The sequence below is a fragment of the Lampetra planeri genome, chromosome 3 (assembly GCF_965212315.1).
Source record: "Lampetra planeri chromosome 3, kcLamPlan1.2.h2, whole genome shotgun sequence".
Lineage (NCBI taxonomy): Eukaryota > Metazoa > Chordata > Hyperoartia > Petromyzontiformes > Petromyzontidae > Lampetra > Lampetra planeri.
Genome location: NC_136109.1, coordinates 23,742,627 through 23,760,758, shown reverse-complemented (window position 1 = coordinate 23,760,758; position 18,132 = coordinate 23,742,627). Strand labels below are relative to the sequence as shown.

The following is an 18,132-nucleotide window of genomic DNA, read 5'->3' as shown; positions in this document are numbered from 1 at the left end:
GATTATTCATGTGAAGAAAAAAAAACGCCCAATCAAACGAAGCCCCTCAAGGTCTGTGCGTGTTACGTCTGAGGTCGTGTCAAGTGCAGAGCCGATCAATACTCAGTTTGTCAAGCAATTTATAAAAAATAAATAAATAAAAATAAGGTGTGCGGTGGTGGCGGCGGGGAGGAGGAGAGGGTGGGTGGTGGGCGGCGGTGGGGAAGGTGTTACGAGTGAGATGTAAACTGTTCGAAACTTTGCCAACAATTCACAGTCAGCCGAGAGTAAGCTCTGGATTACTGACAGGCAGTTTCATTACTGGCATATTCTACGACCCATCGCTGTGCAGGAGCATCAATATGAAACTTAAAAAAAAATATTTTTGTTGGTTATTTTGTAGGGTCCTTCCTTGTCTTCTCCGCTTGCTACGGGTTAAAATGCTTCTGCATTGAGTTTAAGAGGGCCCAAAAAGATTGCAAGACATGCAGTACCTTCTTGTCAAACTTTGGCAAATAATTAATTGACAGCAATTATGTAATTTCATTTGGGGGATTTAAAGTTATTTATGAAGGCTTTAAAGATTAGCGCTGATTGGATGCTAATGACTTAGCCACAACATCCTACCAGAGTTAATATTACCTGGATCTCAAAGAAATTAGTCTTTAAAACACATTTTGCTTTAAAAGCAAATTAAAATGTTCTTAAAATATTAACCCAATAACATAATCGCAACAATAATTAAAATACGCTTGTGCAATGATCGCTAGAGGGATTTTTTGTTTTAAAATTACATCCACGTAAAGCATAACGCTCCAGCAAGAATTCTAAATTGGGACACTGTCAAAACATTTAATAATAAAATTAAATTATAAACTCAACAAAAATCCAATGTTGAAATACCAAAATCATAACTTAACCTTTCGTACACTAGACACTGACTTTCCCCCACACAGCTAAGCCATTGATTTTGACACTGAATAAATAATGAGCTTCCTCAACACCATATTCAAAATTAAATTGCAATCTAAATAAAAATCAATGGCCGTTTGTTGCACCGTTTCTTTTTTTTACCGTGTTAGTAAGTGGTAATGAAGGCAACGTGTCGGCACTTAAGAGCAAGGGCCCCCCCTCTCTCATCCGTCCTAGCGCTTAAACCTTCACGACACCAACAAAGTACCAGTGATGAAAATACCTGTCACTTCCAAAATATCATGTCCGTTTGAAGCAATATTTCCCCTCCGCTATTGATTTTTTGTAAACACGACCTTAACCAGATGGATTTCATATTGCGCCATCAGACTCGGCCGCCTCGACCCTTTAATAGGTTACCCTCTTGGTCACGAGTGGACAAATTTAAACGGATGGCGACGGCCGTCCACCAATCACAATTTCGCCCTCATAAAAACGAAATGGCAGCCAATACGCGCCGACGAGAAACGACACTTCTTTTTTTGTAAATAATTAGAGCGATTGCCATTTCGCCGCTCGACCTTTCGGCCAGGGAGCGAAATATCATCGAGACAAATTTAGGGGCCATTCCAACCGCCCCAATCAATCTCGCCCATTACGGACAAATTTCGGAGTAATAGATCTATTACAATAACAATCTCGCCACGCGACATTCGTCAATCCGAGGCCGCGAGCGGTCGTTTCGAACCTGTCAATATCGGCGGTGCGCGGGGAGCGCGGGGCCGCGCGGCCCGTTTTCGTTTTTACTGAACGCCTGATGAGGTCAATATTGGGCTGTCAGTTGCGATTTTTCCTCCTCCTAACGAGTCTTTTCGCCAGCGCGAGCTGATATTGCGCGTCCGCGCGACGGCAGTCGATAGCCGCGAGTCGTTAACAAGGCAGGTCCCGTTTAATAGCGCGGAGGCTCGGTTTCAGGAGGGAACTGCCAGGCAAAACAAAAAAAAATCCTTTTGCTGTAACCACGTGAATGTCTCTTTACTGCTCGCAAGAGAATAAAGACTACAGAGCGCTTCCAGGACGAGCTGGGAGGAAAATATTTATATCAATTTCTATTGCGCGCCACCAATGAAAAGATTCAAGAAAACGAAAAATTATTGCATTTATCAATGTGAATGCAGCGGTATGAGGAACGAATAGGGCACAAAGGAAGGAATAGGCTGCTGTTCAATTAATATTTGACAAAATAGGGCTTTCGGGAGACCTGCAACTTTAATTGAACCAATCTCAAAACCTTTCACGTGAGGCCACTGAAGAAGAAAACAAAAAGATGCCTTCGGTGCGTTAATTCCGTTCTTTCGTACGTCTATTTATGTGGACGCGCACGTGTGTGTGTGTGTGTCCGCAAGCACCACTTTCCATCTCTTGTCCATCAATCTGTCGTTTTTCTCTATCCAGTCCCCACATCCACCAACGCAAGCACACACACACGAATTCGCACCCCCCCCACCCTCGCGATTACAAAAGAGAAAAAAAACATTCAACCCCCCCTCCGCTCCCCCCAGTGCTTTTGCCTGGGGTCCCCCGCCCCCGTCCCCTTGCGTAACACACGAGCGGGCTTGTCTGTCCGCAGGATGAAAACTGATTGAGTCTGACTGCCGGGGTGAGGGTCAACACCAACCCCGCTGTCATCGCTCCCACAAAACAGACACTTACGGGAAAAATGGACCCGACCTCTGTCCATTCACACGGCCCTATTTATTTTGCTAAACGAGTTTGGGCAGCCCGGCAACTGCAATTTGATGAACGCCTTTTGTGCTATGCCGCGACCTGAAAATAATTTTGTTTTCGTAAAGATATGTATCAAGCGGGCAAATAAATATATCAGAGGCGGAGAAGCGAGCGAGGATGCGAGCAGGGTGGATGGGGAAAAGTCGTCTCGTTTTGTTCAAACTTTCGCCGAGAGATTCGGAAGCGGACAACTTGAAAAAAATGCTGCGCCGAGCCACGGGAGCAGGGGACAGACACAAATGGGGTTGGACCCATCTGGATTTGTAGGTCTGTTATAATTACAAGGGTTTCGTGATTTATTGTAAATAGAATGTGTGTGTGTGTATATATACGCTAAGGTAATCTCCCACGGCGATGCCACTCACCCAACTGAGCCTTGGACAATTACAGTAGACCCTAAGAATCTAAAGGTGCCTTATTCTGGATTTCAGACCTGGGCATTAACACTGAACCCTAGGAAACGAAAGTATCCTAAGTCTGGCTTTATGAGCCTCAGGGATTAGCATCGGATGCCTAGACTCGAAAAGGGTGCCTTAGTTTGGCTCTATGAGACTCGGGCATAAACAATTCACCCTTAGGATCCCAAAGTTGACTTGGTCACTGAAATTGTCGATGGCTGGTGGTCAAAGAATAGCAACAGAGCAGAGGTCGCAATCGGGTACCCAATACCTGTACCCTACCCGATACCCGGCTACCCGTACCCGGCCGGGTACGGGTACCCGTTTGCGACCTTGGTGCGGCCGGGTACGGGTAGGCCGTGAGTCACTGGTGAGTAACCGTTTGTCACTCATTTCCCAACGTCTTGTCTCTTCTCACAATTCAAGTTCCTAGAATCAACCCACCCGCACCTGCAACATGGCTTCATCCCAGAGGTCGCAATCGGGTACCCGTACCCGTACCCTACCCATACCCGGCCGGGTACGGGTAGGGTACGGGTAGCCGGGTATCGGGTAGGGTACGGGTACCCGTTTGCGACCCTGGTGCGGCCGGGTACGGGTAAGGAATCAAAACCCGTTTGCGAACTCTGCAACAGAGTGACGGCCAACGGACAGAACACGCCCGAGGACGACCGCCCAGGAAATGGAGCGATGTACTCAGCTCCAGTGCGGGAGATGAACACCGTGCGAGAGATGACAACCGGCTTGAGAGGGCCCTCATCCAGCAGCGGATTGATAACGGCTGATGATTACGAACGCCGCGCGTCGTTTAATTTCACAACTGAATACAAAAAAATATGGTACACTGATAAAGCTGCTAAATGCTCCGCTAACGAAGCAGTAAATAGCGCAGAGGTACAATATTGTTGTCAAGCAGGGGTTTAACGATGTTACAATTCATCGATGAACATCGACACATAAGTTCAAGAAAAATGCCGCCAACCGCATGTGCAAAAATTAGTTTGTTTTCTATCCCTATACGTCGTTTGCAATTGGTTTCCAAGCGACCTCTGCGGCGGCCAGATGCCGCTAAGTCACCAAAATGGTCAAATGAGCCTCGACGATTGAATCGAATAACAATCCCAGAATTGTGACAAATCATTGAATCGTTGACTCGTGACTGGGGCAGAATCGTTGCAGGCTTCGTGAGGAGGCAGGGTTGGTGGATGGCGACGAGATTATTTTGTGCATCAGACACTGATCTGCAGAGAAGTCAGCCAGGAGATGGCGGTATATAAAGTTCGCTGGTGACCATTCTGCGCTGCATTTGAGCGCTCAATTTTGGCATGCGCACGTCTTCACCGGCTGACATCGTTTCCGTCGACGTGTTTGGCCAAATGACCTTAAAAAAAAAGTCTCCGAAAAAAAAAGAAGTTCTGAGACTTAACAGTCAAGGCATTGCTGGATGAATAAAGAATGACGTGGCTCTAATGTGTCCGTACAAGAGACGGCAAATCAGCATCATGGTGCGCGCTTACTACCGGCTCCAGTCGGCGAGCGAAAGAGCAAGAAGAGAGATTAATTCCGCTCGCCAGAGTAAAACGGGAGCGCGCCGCATCTGGCAAGGACGCCCTCGGGTTACGTTTTCGTGAAGTTAAAAACGGCTTTAATTTCCAAACTTTTCTGTAAGAATGACAAAAAAACAACTCGGCGCTCATTGTGAAGGAAAATAACGAACAATAAAGAAGCAAATGGCATGGCAGTAATCTTCCAGAAATAGGGCAGCGCATTTGAAAAAACAAATTGAAACATGGGGGTGGAGGGGTTGGGGGGGGTTATTGCCGCATTATGCAGCTATGACAGAAATCGCGCAAAAAAAACGAAGCCAACGATTAAAGAAGACAGGAAGAGAGACACATATTCTTAGGTTTTTTCGGTAAAGTCATGTAGGTAAAAAATTTAAATTAATAAAAGTAAAATAAAAAAATAAAAAATAAATCACGCCGTTTCGGAGGCAACACAAGCTTCCGTCTTCAGGTGGAACTGTCACAGCATGCTTGCTGTATCATGATACAGCTATCGTGCTGTGACTCCGAAACGTCGTGATTTTTCTTTTATTTTACTTTTATCAATTTTATTTTTTTACCTACGTGACTTTACCGAAAAAAACCTAAGAATATGAATCCTTGCAGTCACGAAAGCTTCAAATCTAGAAAGAGAGACACAGGATGCGTGGCGGTGCAACCGGGGCAAGTGATTCGACGCCGCCGCTTTTGGCGTAGTAGAGACGCGCGAGCATTTCGCGCGAGCCCGTGCATGCAGGGACGGGAGAGAGTGTTCGAGCGGCCGCGATCCTTTGGCGTACCTGCTCGTTGGCCAGGATCTTATTTAGCTCTGCCGAGGGCTTCTTTAAACTGCAATGACAAACACGGGGAGGGTCAGGCAGACAATCCAGTTTCAACCGATAAGCCGATACCCGTGGAGCGTTCGGGGCACTCCATTTTTATTGCGGGCGGTTTGGCGTGTCCCAGTACGGAGGTGGGTCACGTTCGCTTGGCAGGGCATGGCTCGTAAGCACTTGCGTGCATTTCACACATAACACTCGTGTGGACGAAAACAAAAAAAAAACCGCATCATCCCCGCATGCCATTAGTGACCGCAATCCCGACAACATCGCCATTACAGAAATGCTTTATTCTGGGCGGCCGCGTTCGGCTGCCCTGGACGGAGTTTTGAAGGAGGCTGCCGCTGGTGTAAGGGGAATATGCCTTTAATAGCGGCTGGTTAATTTAGGCGCGACACGGGCACGCCGCAGCCCCACTGTTCTGGCGGAGCGTCGGGGGATCTTTGAAACGTCCGCAAGTGAACGGGACTAACAAATTAGCATCGCCTCTGAAGGACGGAGAGCCTCGGTGATGCCGCAGCGCCGCCCAGAACGCACGAGGGCTCTGCCCTCAGGGCTGCCTCCTTCCCCCCCCCCCACCCGCCCCTCCTCATCTCCATACGGCCGACGAGTGGCCAGCGACTCCGGTGAACATGCGCCGAGGTCACTGGGTAAAATGTGGCCACCGCACCAGACTATCAACGACATGGATTGCTTTTTTTCTTCTTCTTCTTCTTCTTCTTCATAAATCAGTAATAATATTTTTTTTCCTGTCCGTGGCGGTTGAACAATTATCTTTGCATGTTTTGTTTACGGTTTGAAGCTTTATTTTCTTTTATGAGAATTTGCGCGCTAAACTAAGTGATTCTATTGAGTGTCAAATATTTTCACAATAAACTATATTTGCATATAGCTAGGTTTTTTTTCTCCACTGTGAAGTGCCTGGAGATGTGGTTGCATTTTGACGCAACTATGTGAATGTAAATTGCATTGTAAAAGTTTGTCTTGTTTCGACAAATATCTCGTTGCATCTACTAATATATCTTAAGAGTATGCATGTAATGACGGATCGATTCATCAATGCATGATGCGAGATAATTTAGTGTTTACTATTCATGAAAATTACACGCAATTATATATTATTGTTACATTTAGGGAAAGGCAATGATCAAAACTACACAAACGAGATGGACAACACAAAAGAGACAAAAACAAAAATCGATTCTTGAGTCAAACCGTGACCCCGAATCGTAGCAACGTATGGAGCCGCTGGTGGCCTGGCTTGTGAGATGGCTACCATAGCTGACGCTGACGTTGTCATACCTGTCACCCTCGAGACTCCCACTGTTTTAGCGGAACAAGTCTCGTCATCTAAAACCCTTAAAATACATTTCTGTTTCGTGTGCTGCCTGCACACTCCACGCCAGATTATATACGTACAATATCTTAACGAGTACAATCGCTTTGTTTGCATATTTCCAGTCCAATATTTTAAATAAATGAACCTCAATTCGTAAGTGCATTATGGAATGTTTTCCCAATTTCGACGGGGTCACTTTCACGGACACGTTGCCGTCCGTTCGCTGCAATGGACGGCTAATGGCGAGCAATCCCCGTTCTCTCTCCTTTCCCTGTCCAAACACGCGCACCGTTGCGCACTCCCTGCTACTCGCTGAATATTCCACTGTGTATTGCGAAGGGACGTAGAGTTGCTGTACTGTGATAATCGTCTCAAATAAATGTGTTGCACGCTCTCCAGGTCAGGTCGTAGTAAAAAATAATTCTCTCCGCATTACAGAATACTAATTTGTTGCCTCGATCAAAAGCCACTTTTATTATTCTACCAATGATTATCCACATGAGTGAAGTGCCTGAAATGTACTGCCAAAATTGTGGAACACCTCGCTTGTATTTCGGGGGGGGGGGAGGAGAGAATGTTTAAATTGCGATACGTGCGTCCCATATCATAGAACAGGGGGCTGAAAAAGTACGAAACATTCCGTCCCCGAACTTGTGGGCTTGCCGAACCGCATTTCAGGGCAATTACAGGCCGTACCGTTGTGCGGGTGGAACAACCGCGCCGACGCCGGGCGACCGGCTCAAGCGACGTGCAACTCTCGTGCGTCAGCCGCCCGTCCGGTACCTGTTGGTGGGGAGGCCGCTACTGCCGCCGCTGTCGCTGGCGCTGGCGGTGGAGGCGGTGGCCCCGCTCCCTGGCCCGGCGCGCGTGTTTACCTGCGGGCGGTCAGCAGGGGAGGGGGTCGCGTCACGTGCGAACGGGCGCTGCCAAGCGCTGCCTCCTAATTAGCCCGCGTCCCGCCTCCCTGCCAAGGTTAATTATTCTGTCGGCAGGTTCCGCCGACGGCAAAGGAGCCAACCGGACGCGGAGAGGGATTTTTATATATATATATATGTTTATAAAATATTTTTTGCCGTAAAACGCTACCTCCGCCTTAATGCTTTGCACAAGCCAATACCTCGTTCACTGTTGGCTATGCCCGTGAAGTGATGATGGGTTTTTTAATACAGTAAAAAGGGTTGAGAATTATTAGAAATGTTTTTTAAGGTAACAATTGTCACAACCGATTATGTGTTTCATATCTGCCACCCCGTTATTTTCCAAAGATGAAAAAAAAAAATCAGATTTTTTTTTTACCTGTGTATGGACATCAAAGGAGAAAAAAATAGTTAAAGTGGGACTTTCAATTGTTTAACAGAGGCAGTGATGCGGTAATATGTAATGGTTAAAACGAAATGAAATCAACGTGCAGTGTGACAAAAGGCTCGACTAATGTCAAACGCTTGGCAATAAAGCAGCTGTTGAAATTCCTTTGCCCACATTTAGCCAATCTACATCAGCATTACAAATTTATGGCCTGCTCACCCACCCCCTCCCTCCGCCCCCCCACCAACACCCACCTCCTCCCCATTCCCCAACACCCACAACCACCCCACCGACCCCCCCTCTTAAAACAATTATTGAAATGATTACCTTCAGGCCGTGTATGTTTCGCTTCCCTGGTGGCTTGCAAGCTGGAACAGAGTAATTGAGCTAAATTGGGGAGTCGTATTCAAGCGATTTATAAATATGTCAGAAAATGAATTGCGCGCGGGGAAGGAAAATTGAAACGGCCGCGAAAATTAGCGGCGGGAAAAAATGATGGACAGAGCGAGCGGGCGGGCGGGCAAGCGGGCGAGTAAGCGAGCGAGCGGGCGGGCGGGCGAGCGGGCGGGCGGGCGGGCAGGCGTGGTGGCTTCATGACGATCACTCCAGGCAAGGACTTCTTTTAAATGGCTCCCATATGTTACCGGTCGCCGAGCCGTCGCCTTTGACAGATTCCACGGCCACCAGGGCCTCTTTTTAAGCGAGCTCCTTGTCCACCGGCCATCAATTACCTTTTTAACTATTCCATTTTTTATTTAGTTAAGGGAGTGTTAACGTGTCACGGCGCCGGCGCGGTGTGGGCCTGCTCCGGCGAGCGAGCCAAGCGGAGCGAGCCGCGCTGAGCGAGCGATCCCCGTCACCCCTTCTGGGTCAGGACGTGGCAACGCGTGCGTCCGGTCGGTCAGCGAAGCCGTCCCCGAGATTTCATTATTTTGTTTTCAATTCTCCAGCAGACACTTGCATGAACTACAACGTTTGTCTGCAAGCAGCTTACATTGTTACGTGCGTAAGCACGTAACAATGTGCGTAAGCACGTAACAATGCATCGAGTAAATGTGGTCGTTTTTATGCCTGCGGAATCAATTATTTTTGCCGTATGCAAATTATATGGCAGAGAAGCGTTTTTGTCACATTGAGGATAATGAAGCGAACGCAAGTGTAGGTATGAGAAAGATCATTTTTAAAAATACAAATGAGGTGATGAAAACGAGACAAAAAATAAAACATTCAGGAAACAATTCCAGAACCCCGAATCGTGACAATTCTTAAAATTACTGGGGGAATGAATCGCTACGTGCCTATTAAATATGCTCTTCACTAAAATTACTAATTTTGTGAACCGAATCACCTAGGAGAATCGCAAAGATTAAGAGAATCTGGGAAGAATCGTGACATGCCTCTTGTCGACCAGTCTCTCACAGCACCGTCACAAAACACAAGGGACATTGCGCACAAAGAGGTTACAAAAATAAACGCAACCAATTTTCATTTTAAAATTCACTTTAAATTATACCTAACAACCAACTCTCTACCGTGGTGCCCACCTCTACCCCACGTGCCCTCCCCAAGAGGCTATCTTCGCAACGGAGCATCGCAGCAGCAGAAGCAGCAGAACACAAGAATGACTTCAAGTCTGGCTCTTACCCCTCGGGTAGATGTTCAAAGGCTCCACCATTTCCCCGGACATCTGCATGTCATGCATCGTGCCCAGGTACTGCGAAGAGACAGCGTCTCAGTGAGTCTCGGCACACCTCAGCCCTCAAATAAACTCTCTGGTGTACACGGAGGGAGCGGATGTTTATAGAACACAAGTGAAAAGGGCGAGAGTCAGGGCAAACCGTTCACAATGGGGCAAAAACTGCCGTGGAGCACGGCCAAAGCATTTCTACGAGATGGGATATTCCCGCGGCGGGTAAACAAATAAATGTGAAACGCGCAGAATTAGGCGTCGCAATTAAAGCGAAGCCACGTCACAAAAGTCACACGCGGACAGCCAAGAGAAGTGGCAACGTTGTGTTTTAAACGCAATCATTCCAAAAAAAGTTTCCCCCCCACCCCCCCGAAAAAATTTACGTCGCCATTTTAGCGTAATTAAATGAGCGCACGCGCATCGAAGGATCGGGCAGTCTCGTTGGTTTGTTTGAATTTTCGATTTGGCTCGGCATTGTGGCACGGCCAGGCCCCTTCTGCGATCGGTCCAAAATTAATTTTCAGCTTCCTTTCATGCACCTTCAAGTGGTGCTCGCCAATGTTTGATTCACAATTTAACATTGGCAGGCTCTATAATGCGACGCACGCGGAACACACATAGGCCAGCATGGCTTTCATTTCGTCGTCGCTCCGAACGGTGATTCTATCGCCATCCTCATCCTCGTCTGAAAGGGAGAGAGGGAGAGAGAGAAAAAAAAACACATCTTTTTAAACCTTTCAAATGCGATTTCGTTTAAACAGCTCGTCGTCTAGCGTATTCATGTGGATTTCTAGCTTTTTTAATGTAAGATATGGAATATCACGAGTTACAAAAGAAAAAAAGAAAAAATCAATTTGGTGGGGGTTTTTTTTTTCCATCATCGTGTTATTGGCTGATAGAATAATACTTATTGTAAATGAAAAATTGTAAAGAAATACTATATTTTATTAAACCTTGAAAGGAAAAGTTATTTTTTAATGCAAGCAAAAAAAACCTCTAAGTATTGACACCGAGATGTCATTCCCGTTGAGATTAGTCACTAAAATTCAATTTCTCAAACCGAATCTCTAAATGTGAAGCATTACAAAACAAGAAAAAACCCAGGGTTCTTCCGTTAAATTATCAGCCTTCAAAACTTATCGCTCGCCCACCAAATAATCCGCGCCTCAAAAAAATGCGCGAATATTTAAAGGGTAATAAGTATATAAATTGCCACGGGAAAAAAAAAAACCTGCATAATCAGATGCAAATAGGGTGTACAGAACCACACAGGACGGAGGAGAAAAAAAACTCACATTCAAAGGCTGTGGTCGTGGCCTCAGGGAGGACTTGACTGATGACATCCTGACAAAAAAATAAAGGAGACATCTGAGAATGTGTAACGGCGGCGGCGGTGGCGGCCTCCTTCACTCCCCATCACAGTTTGGCCATTTGTTTTGCGTCTGCACCGCACTGTGGTCTGCGCAGTGTGCTCGCACACAGACAGCGCAGTGGGGGGGGGGGTAATTCCTTGCCTCGTTTTTTCTGTCAAATACGGGAGCGGTGAGTGCCCCCTGCTGGCTCGAACGTGGCCAGCGTGGCAGTGACGGTTCCACGCGATGCTCCTCGAATTGTGCATGTGTATGTTGAACTTCTTTCGCACCGTACGTAGCCAACCGTGCGAATCGGAGGTACGGAGGGAAGCGCACTAAACTCGCAGCTACAAGAAGCCAAAAGACAATTTTTTTTGAGCAACCGTTGCTGGAAATCTTCCACCGACAACTTCTTTTGATTTGAGCAACATTGCCGACTTGCACGACGAAAGCCTAGGCCGACAGGGGATTTCCACCTGCAAAACCGCAAGAAAACGGTGCGGACAGCTGCGATCGGTGAAGATTGTCGGTAGGAGTTGTGATACTTTACATTTTGCCCAGTGTGTCCGTAGCCTAGAAAGGGTACTTGGGGGAAACGGTGATGCAGAAGTGGCGGCGTTGGTATTAAAACTCTCTACGGCTGTTTGCATTCATGAGGGGAAATTAGCCAAATGAGAGCCAGACTCATTGACTGAGGAACAGATTCGCTGAGTAGAAGTAATGACCAGAAAATTGTGCGCGTTGCATTTGTAGTGGAATGGAGAGTGCGGATGATCCTCGGGGCCATCACGATGTGAGAGAGAACACTTAAAAAAGACAACGGATTGTTATCATCAGCCAAGACCTATCCACTGCTGGATAAATGACTCCCCAAGCCATCACCGACTCTCACGCACGGTCTGGCGATGCAACAGCCCGTCTAGTTTCTGCACACGAGCAGATTTCATCACCTAATCTCTGTTGGTGGGTGTCCTCTCGGGCACGTTTCCTCCATTGGAAGCCACTATTATTGTTACTTCTCCATGACCACAAAAAGCCTTTTGAGCATTTGCTCCACACTGTTGTTAATGCGGACTGTTAATGGGCCGCGCCTTGCCGAGAAGACTCAAAGAAATCAAAACCAGACAAGAAGTTGGCCCGTCTAAAAAAAAAAAATCACTTTTGGTAAACAGTACAAACCAGTGGCGTAGCGTAGTTGGTATAGGCCCTGGTGAGATGAAGGTGCCTACGCACTCCAAATCCATGGGCACCAGTGTAGTTGCACCGCCTGCACACTCAATATCTACCCCGCGCTGATGCAAACGGCTCTTGGGAAACGTTAATATGGGAGTCCGCTAGTGGAACAAGACGTCCACGAGCAGTGGCGACGTATTGCGCTGTGCAGAGGAATAGCCCGTGTCTCGCTGCACAACGATTAGCTGTGAAGGAACGGATGGATCAATGCTGGATAAAGAGAGGAACACATGTAAGATGTTCGCCGTCTCTTTAGCTCAGAGGCTGGAGGAGACGGTGGAGTGGGAATTCGTTTTGCGGGGGGGGGAGCTTATCAAGTTCAACAGCATTTTTTCTTATTTGGCATTTAAATGCAAAGCAATCTCAATGCACTTTAATAAAAGAGTATATGGGGGAGGGGGGAGGCAGAGTAAGGGAAGGGAAACATGGGAGAGAGGACAGAGATCATTGCTGCCAGAGCTCAGGATGAAGCACACTGGGGCCCAGCCACCAACAACGGACCCCAGGGACAGCCAGGCAAGCGCCACCGCGTGATTATAGTCTCAAGTGCCGCCACACAGGATGACAAAAGCGACAAGATGACCATCGTGGCAAACCGTCTCGCAGTGGCATAGCTATCGAGTGTGCAGGTACTACAACTGCAGCTGGGGCTGAGGCACCGGGCTATAAATTGGGGGGGGGGGGGGGGGGAATTGGACATGGAGTACCAATTCATTCCTCGCGCCTGAGTCCACGCCAACCACAATGCACCACTTCCCATCTGGCTTAAGAAAACGACACTTTCGGCAAGCCCAAAAAGAAAGGTCAGAGTCAGAGGGTGGCATGTGAGACCTGTACCGCAAGGTATGGTTCATTACAACACTGATGTGGGTATTTCATGCATTGGCAGTCCCCAAGTGAATTTTAGTTTTTTATTTCCCATTCATCTCGAATGGGTCGGCCCTCATCTCCAGTTTGGAGCCCTGGATCAATTTTAGAAATGTTAGGGGCAAGGGAATCGAACGTACTCCTCTTGATTTCATAAAGTGATACGGATTTTATCAACCACAAAAGGGATGAGGGCGTAGTGCATCCCAATCAGCAGTTGAACTCGTAACCCTGAAAATGCGAGTTGCACTTTGTGATCACGACTGCACTTGATCCTGACCAACCATATTATATCTACTGCCAGATGATGACCTCTCCAAACAATCATCATATTTCACCGTCTTGTGATACAACGATGATCGTATTGCTCCGTCTGCACGGTAGACACCCAGTCGCCATGTTCTTTCCTTTGGTTGTCACTCTGTCTTAGGCTGAACCAGCGGCCATCATCCCCATTCAGTGACATGTTCCGGCCCAAGCCCACTTAATTGTCTAAACAGACAACAATATCAGGGTGAGATGTTCACTGCCTCGCCTGGTATACAGGAGGTCGTGGGCTCCATCCTGACCCTTGACACCTGCGTATTTGGAGTTTGCATGTTCTCCCCGTGGTCGCGTGGATTTTTCTCCGGGTCCTGCGGTTTTTCCCTCCACATTACACACACGCGTTTAGATGCTTTGGATTGCCACCACGTTAGGATATAATTTATGGCCAGGTCGCTTCTGAAAGAGAGCTGGTAATTAAAAAAAAATTGTTCATAGTTATAGTATATGATGTATTTAACTCTAACCTTTGTGTTTCTCTTCAAACTCACGATGTCATTCCATGCATGCGTGGACTTCTACAGCACGACTTGGCTGGACGCTATGAAAACCGTTATAATCTGGTAAAGCTAGTCCATTTAGTGAGCCCCAATTGTGCGTGTGTGCGAGTGTGTATTCGGCTGTACAATACAGGAAACGGACGTCCGCACATAATAAACAGGCAAACGCACAGACGTACGCGTTATAGGCACGCGACCTCGATGACTCGCACGCTCTTGAAAATGCGTATTGAGACTCAATTTCGAATGTATTTTTGGACACGAAGGGAACAAAAGGCAGCTTTGCTGCAATCCGCTAGAATGAACAGCCAATTAAAACCAGGTGAAATTGGTCCACATTTCTCCACGTTGCAACCTATGGGGCCATCTCAACCGCAGCCGTTTAGATTTTTGTTGGAAAAGTTTTTGGTCAATGCAGGAGTTGTCGAACGGTTATCTCGTGCAAAGACGACAGGCGAAACGATGATTAGTAACATTATTATGAAGCGAGCACAAGAACGCTCACATTTCGTAAGCAGCTTACTCACGGCATTGCCTGTTTAACTACACCGCCACTTCGCAGCAAAACATGCGTCTCTCTAAAATTGTTTAGTGTTGTATGTTTGTGCAAACATTATTGTTAATTGCCGACAGTGTTGACTAAATTCTGTGTAGTAAATAAATGACGTCACGCGATTTTTGGCCGATGTTTGGCATCCCCCTCCCCCCCTCGTCACACAGCGTCACAAAGTCAGACCCCCCCTCAAAAATGATGTCACAAAGCTCTGCCCCCCCCCCCCCAAAATAAAAATCGCTTTAAATTATTGTCATTGTAGTGCGTATTTAATGTGCCGCTGCACTCTGATGTTGTAGGAGAAAGCATTTATTAAAAAGTATATTTAAATAAGATGAACGTGTTGTCTATATTTATTTAAAGTTGCGCATTTTGATGTGACGTCACATTTCTCAACCCCTCCCCCCCTCGTCACACATCGTCACAAATGTCTGACCCCCCCTCCCCCCCAGGTGCTTGACGTCATTTATGGACGGCCCCTTTGTTGTTTCACGTTCGCATTGCTATCATGTTTGGATGTTCAGATTGTTTGTTTACGCTCACTACTGCTGCACTGCTTTGTAACCCGGGCCCCCCCCCCCTCTCAAAACAACGAAACTCAAGCTTCTCAATGGGCCCCGGTGGCCACTTTAAAGAGCTGTCAAAGCAAGCGAAGCACGCGGTCGCTTGACCACCGCGCAGAACTCAATCCTCAACGTCGTCTTCTCAACTCGCGTCTCTCGTAAAAACAAAACAAAACTCGCGCGATAACTCTCGAGAGGCCTGGCTCGAGAACAGCGCGCTCGCCTAGCGACCGAAGCCAGACGAAGGGCGGTGGTGGGCCCCCTGCCCACGGGGGGGGGGGTGAGGGGCGGTCGGGGTCGAAGTGAGCACTCGTTCGCGGCGGCGCCGTCTCTCACCAGCACGTCTCTGAAATAGAGCTGCGGAATGGGGTCGACGCTCCAATCGACGTCGTTTCCATCCGGCGTCTTTATGCGAATTACGAGCGTGCGTTCGTCCATGGCTGTCGGCAGGAGCGAGGGCTCATTCTGCCCGGCGCTCACGATTTTCTGACAGTGGCGGCGGCGGCGGTGATGATGATGGGGGCGGTGCGCGCTAACACGTGCGTGCCACTTCCGGGTTCCCTCCTGTGGGCGGGGCCACGTGCCCATACCCCTCCCCCTTCCCTCTTCCGCCCCGCCCCCTCTACCCGGAGCTCACCCTCAATTGTAACCCTTCACAATAAACTTAATTTGGAGCATACTCTTAGTTCTTTCGGTAAAGTCATGTAGGTAAAAAATGAAATTAAAATAAAAAAATAAAAAAATCATCAAGTGATGCAGAAAATCTGACTGTGACGGTCCCACCTGATGACGGAGACTTGTGTTGCCTCCGAAACTTCGTGATTTTATTATTTAATTTTTTATTAATTTTAATTTCATTTTTTACCTCCGTGACTTTACCGAAAAAACTAAGAGTATGAATCGTTGCAATCACGAAAGCTTCAAATCTATAATTAATATTGAGCTTTCGTGACTACAGGAATTACTCTTTGGTTCTTTCACAATAATTATTTGGGTCTCTGCGATCGAAACGTCGTAGTTTTTTTTGTTAATTTTTATCTGTTCTACGTGACTTTCCCGAAAGACCCAAATAATATGAATTCATGCAGTCGCGAAAGCTTTAAAGCCTTCACAATAAGTTCCAACTTTGCATCGTGTGCGCGTGTGGTTTAGGGGTCGTCCATAAATGACGTCACGCGATTTTGGACGAATTTTTTACCCCCCTCTCGTCACACGGCGTCACAAAAAGTCAGACCCCCCCCCTCAAATATGACGTCACAAAGCTCTGCCCCCCCCCCCCCAAATGCTTAAAATCGCTTTAAACTATTTTCATTGTATTTAATGTGGCGCTGCACTCTGATGTTGTAGGAGAAAACATTTATTTAAAAGTCTATCTAATTAAGTAGAACGTGTTGTCTATATTTATTTATAAAGTTGCGCATTTTGATGTGACGTCACATTTTTAAACCCCCCCCCCCGCCCTCGTCACACATCGTCACAAATGTCTGACACCCCCCCCCCAGGTGCGTGACGTCATTTATGGACGGCCCCTTAGCCGAGATGATACGTCGACGTTGGCCAGAGTGAGCTGGGGGGCATTGGTCTTCCAGTCGCGGGCGATGTCCCGATCGAGTCATTTCTTTGGCGACACTGCGTTAATGTTCCAAGCCGTGCACGAGCACAAGTAACGAGGAGAATACAAATCAACGCATTCGTCAATAGCACCGTGGCTTTAAAAGGATACGGTTACGATAAGGCGACGTTTCAGGCAAGGGTTCTTCTTCAGAGCACATGCGCCATTGTCCGAAACGTCGCCTCCATTAACGTGTCTTGCGCAAGGCCACTTAATTTTCCGAGCCGTCAATGTGTCTTTAACCTGAATGTGCGATACAGATGGGAAATTGCCCCAAACGAAATAGGCAACGTTTCGGGCAGTGGCCCTTTTTCATAGCACGTGTGCCTATACGTTTTTCCCTTTTTCTTTTTGTATGGCTGATGGAGATGCAGAGCGACGGCTACAATTTCACATCCACGTGGTCAAGCCCAGATAAACACGTCAGGCGTAGCGGAGCGTGTCGCTGTGATGCCTCCGTGTTTGCGGATCGGGGCATTGCAGTGTTATTGACAAATGTGTTAAATTCTTTCATACCAGGGATCAAAACCCGACGACCCTTGGGCCATCGACAGTCCGCGACGTTATTCCATTCAGCCCATAAGCACGTGGTTAGGTGGTTCAACGGTAAAAAAACAAACCGAGCTGCTGGCAATGAAAAGGTTGCGAGTTGAAATCCTGGCTGGGGGTTGACCCAGCCCATCGTCCATTTGGGGCCGATAAAATGAGTGTCACTTTGCAGGGAAGTCAACAGTGGTTGTCCTATGAATATAATGGCACCTGCCATAGGAATGCAGAATTTCTAAAACTGGTTTGATGGTTGTGAACAGCAGATGAGCACGGCTTCGTTGACCATTTGAGCAAGATATCACTTTCGCTTGATCACTTTGACTTCGAAACGGCCCCCAAACGATATTTACCGATGACTGTGAGCATCTCAGCTGCACTAACCAGGTACTGGCAGGGAATATTTTCAACCTGATAACAACACAATTTCTAATTTTAGTGCGCTGAGTCATCACAGAACATGTTAGACATTAGTAGTAATTATTTGAGCATCCATACACATTGAGGCTAGTCTGAAATTGCAATGACTTATTTGTTGTAAATAAAACCAGAAAAACTTGGTGGTCATTTATTTGTATACTCCTCCAAGGCAAAGTTACACCAATGCATATTTAAGTATCGTGAGAGCCAGATTGGGTAAATTCCTACTGATGATGTCCTTTATTTAGCAGATGGCCTTCATGTGACGCGTGTGGAAACCATGTTAAGATTGACAAGATTCTCCATCATGGGACCTCCTTTGCCAGTACCAAAATATGATAATAGGTTTTCCCCCTTTTTTCTGGCAA

At 47.1% G+C, this 18,132-nt stretch overlaps 1 protein-coding gene across 1 annotated transcript in view; it reads right to left on the bottom strand.

The window, feature by feature from the left end:
* Positions 1–15,720, bottom strand: part of MAP2K5 (mitogen-activated protein kinase kinase 5) — a 58,708-nt gene extending 42,988 nt beyond the window's left edge. The window contains exons 1-7 of the mRNA XM_078617102.1: positions 15,523–15,720; positions 11,090–11,138; positions 10,412–10,479; positions 9,749–9,818; positions 8,432–8,472; positions 7,583–7,674; positions 5,422–5,470 (exon numbers count right to left, since the gene is read on the bottom strand). Of these exons, the coding sequence (XP_078473228.1) occupies positions 5,422–5,470; positions 7,583–7,674; positions 8,432–8,472; positions 9,749–9,818; positions 10,412–10,479; positions 11,090–11,138; positions 15,523–15,624 (471 nt within the window). The 5' untranslated portion in view covers positions 15,625–15,720. The remainder of the gene's footprint in view (positions 1–5,421; positions 5,471–7,582; positions 7,675–8,431; positions 8,473–9,748; positions 9,819–10,411; positions 10,480–11,089; positions 11,139–15,522) is intronic.
* Between the last annotated feature and the right edge of the window lie 2,412 nt (positions 15,721–18,132).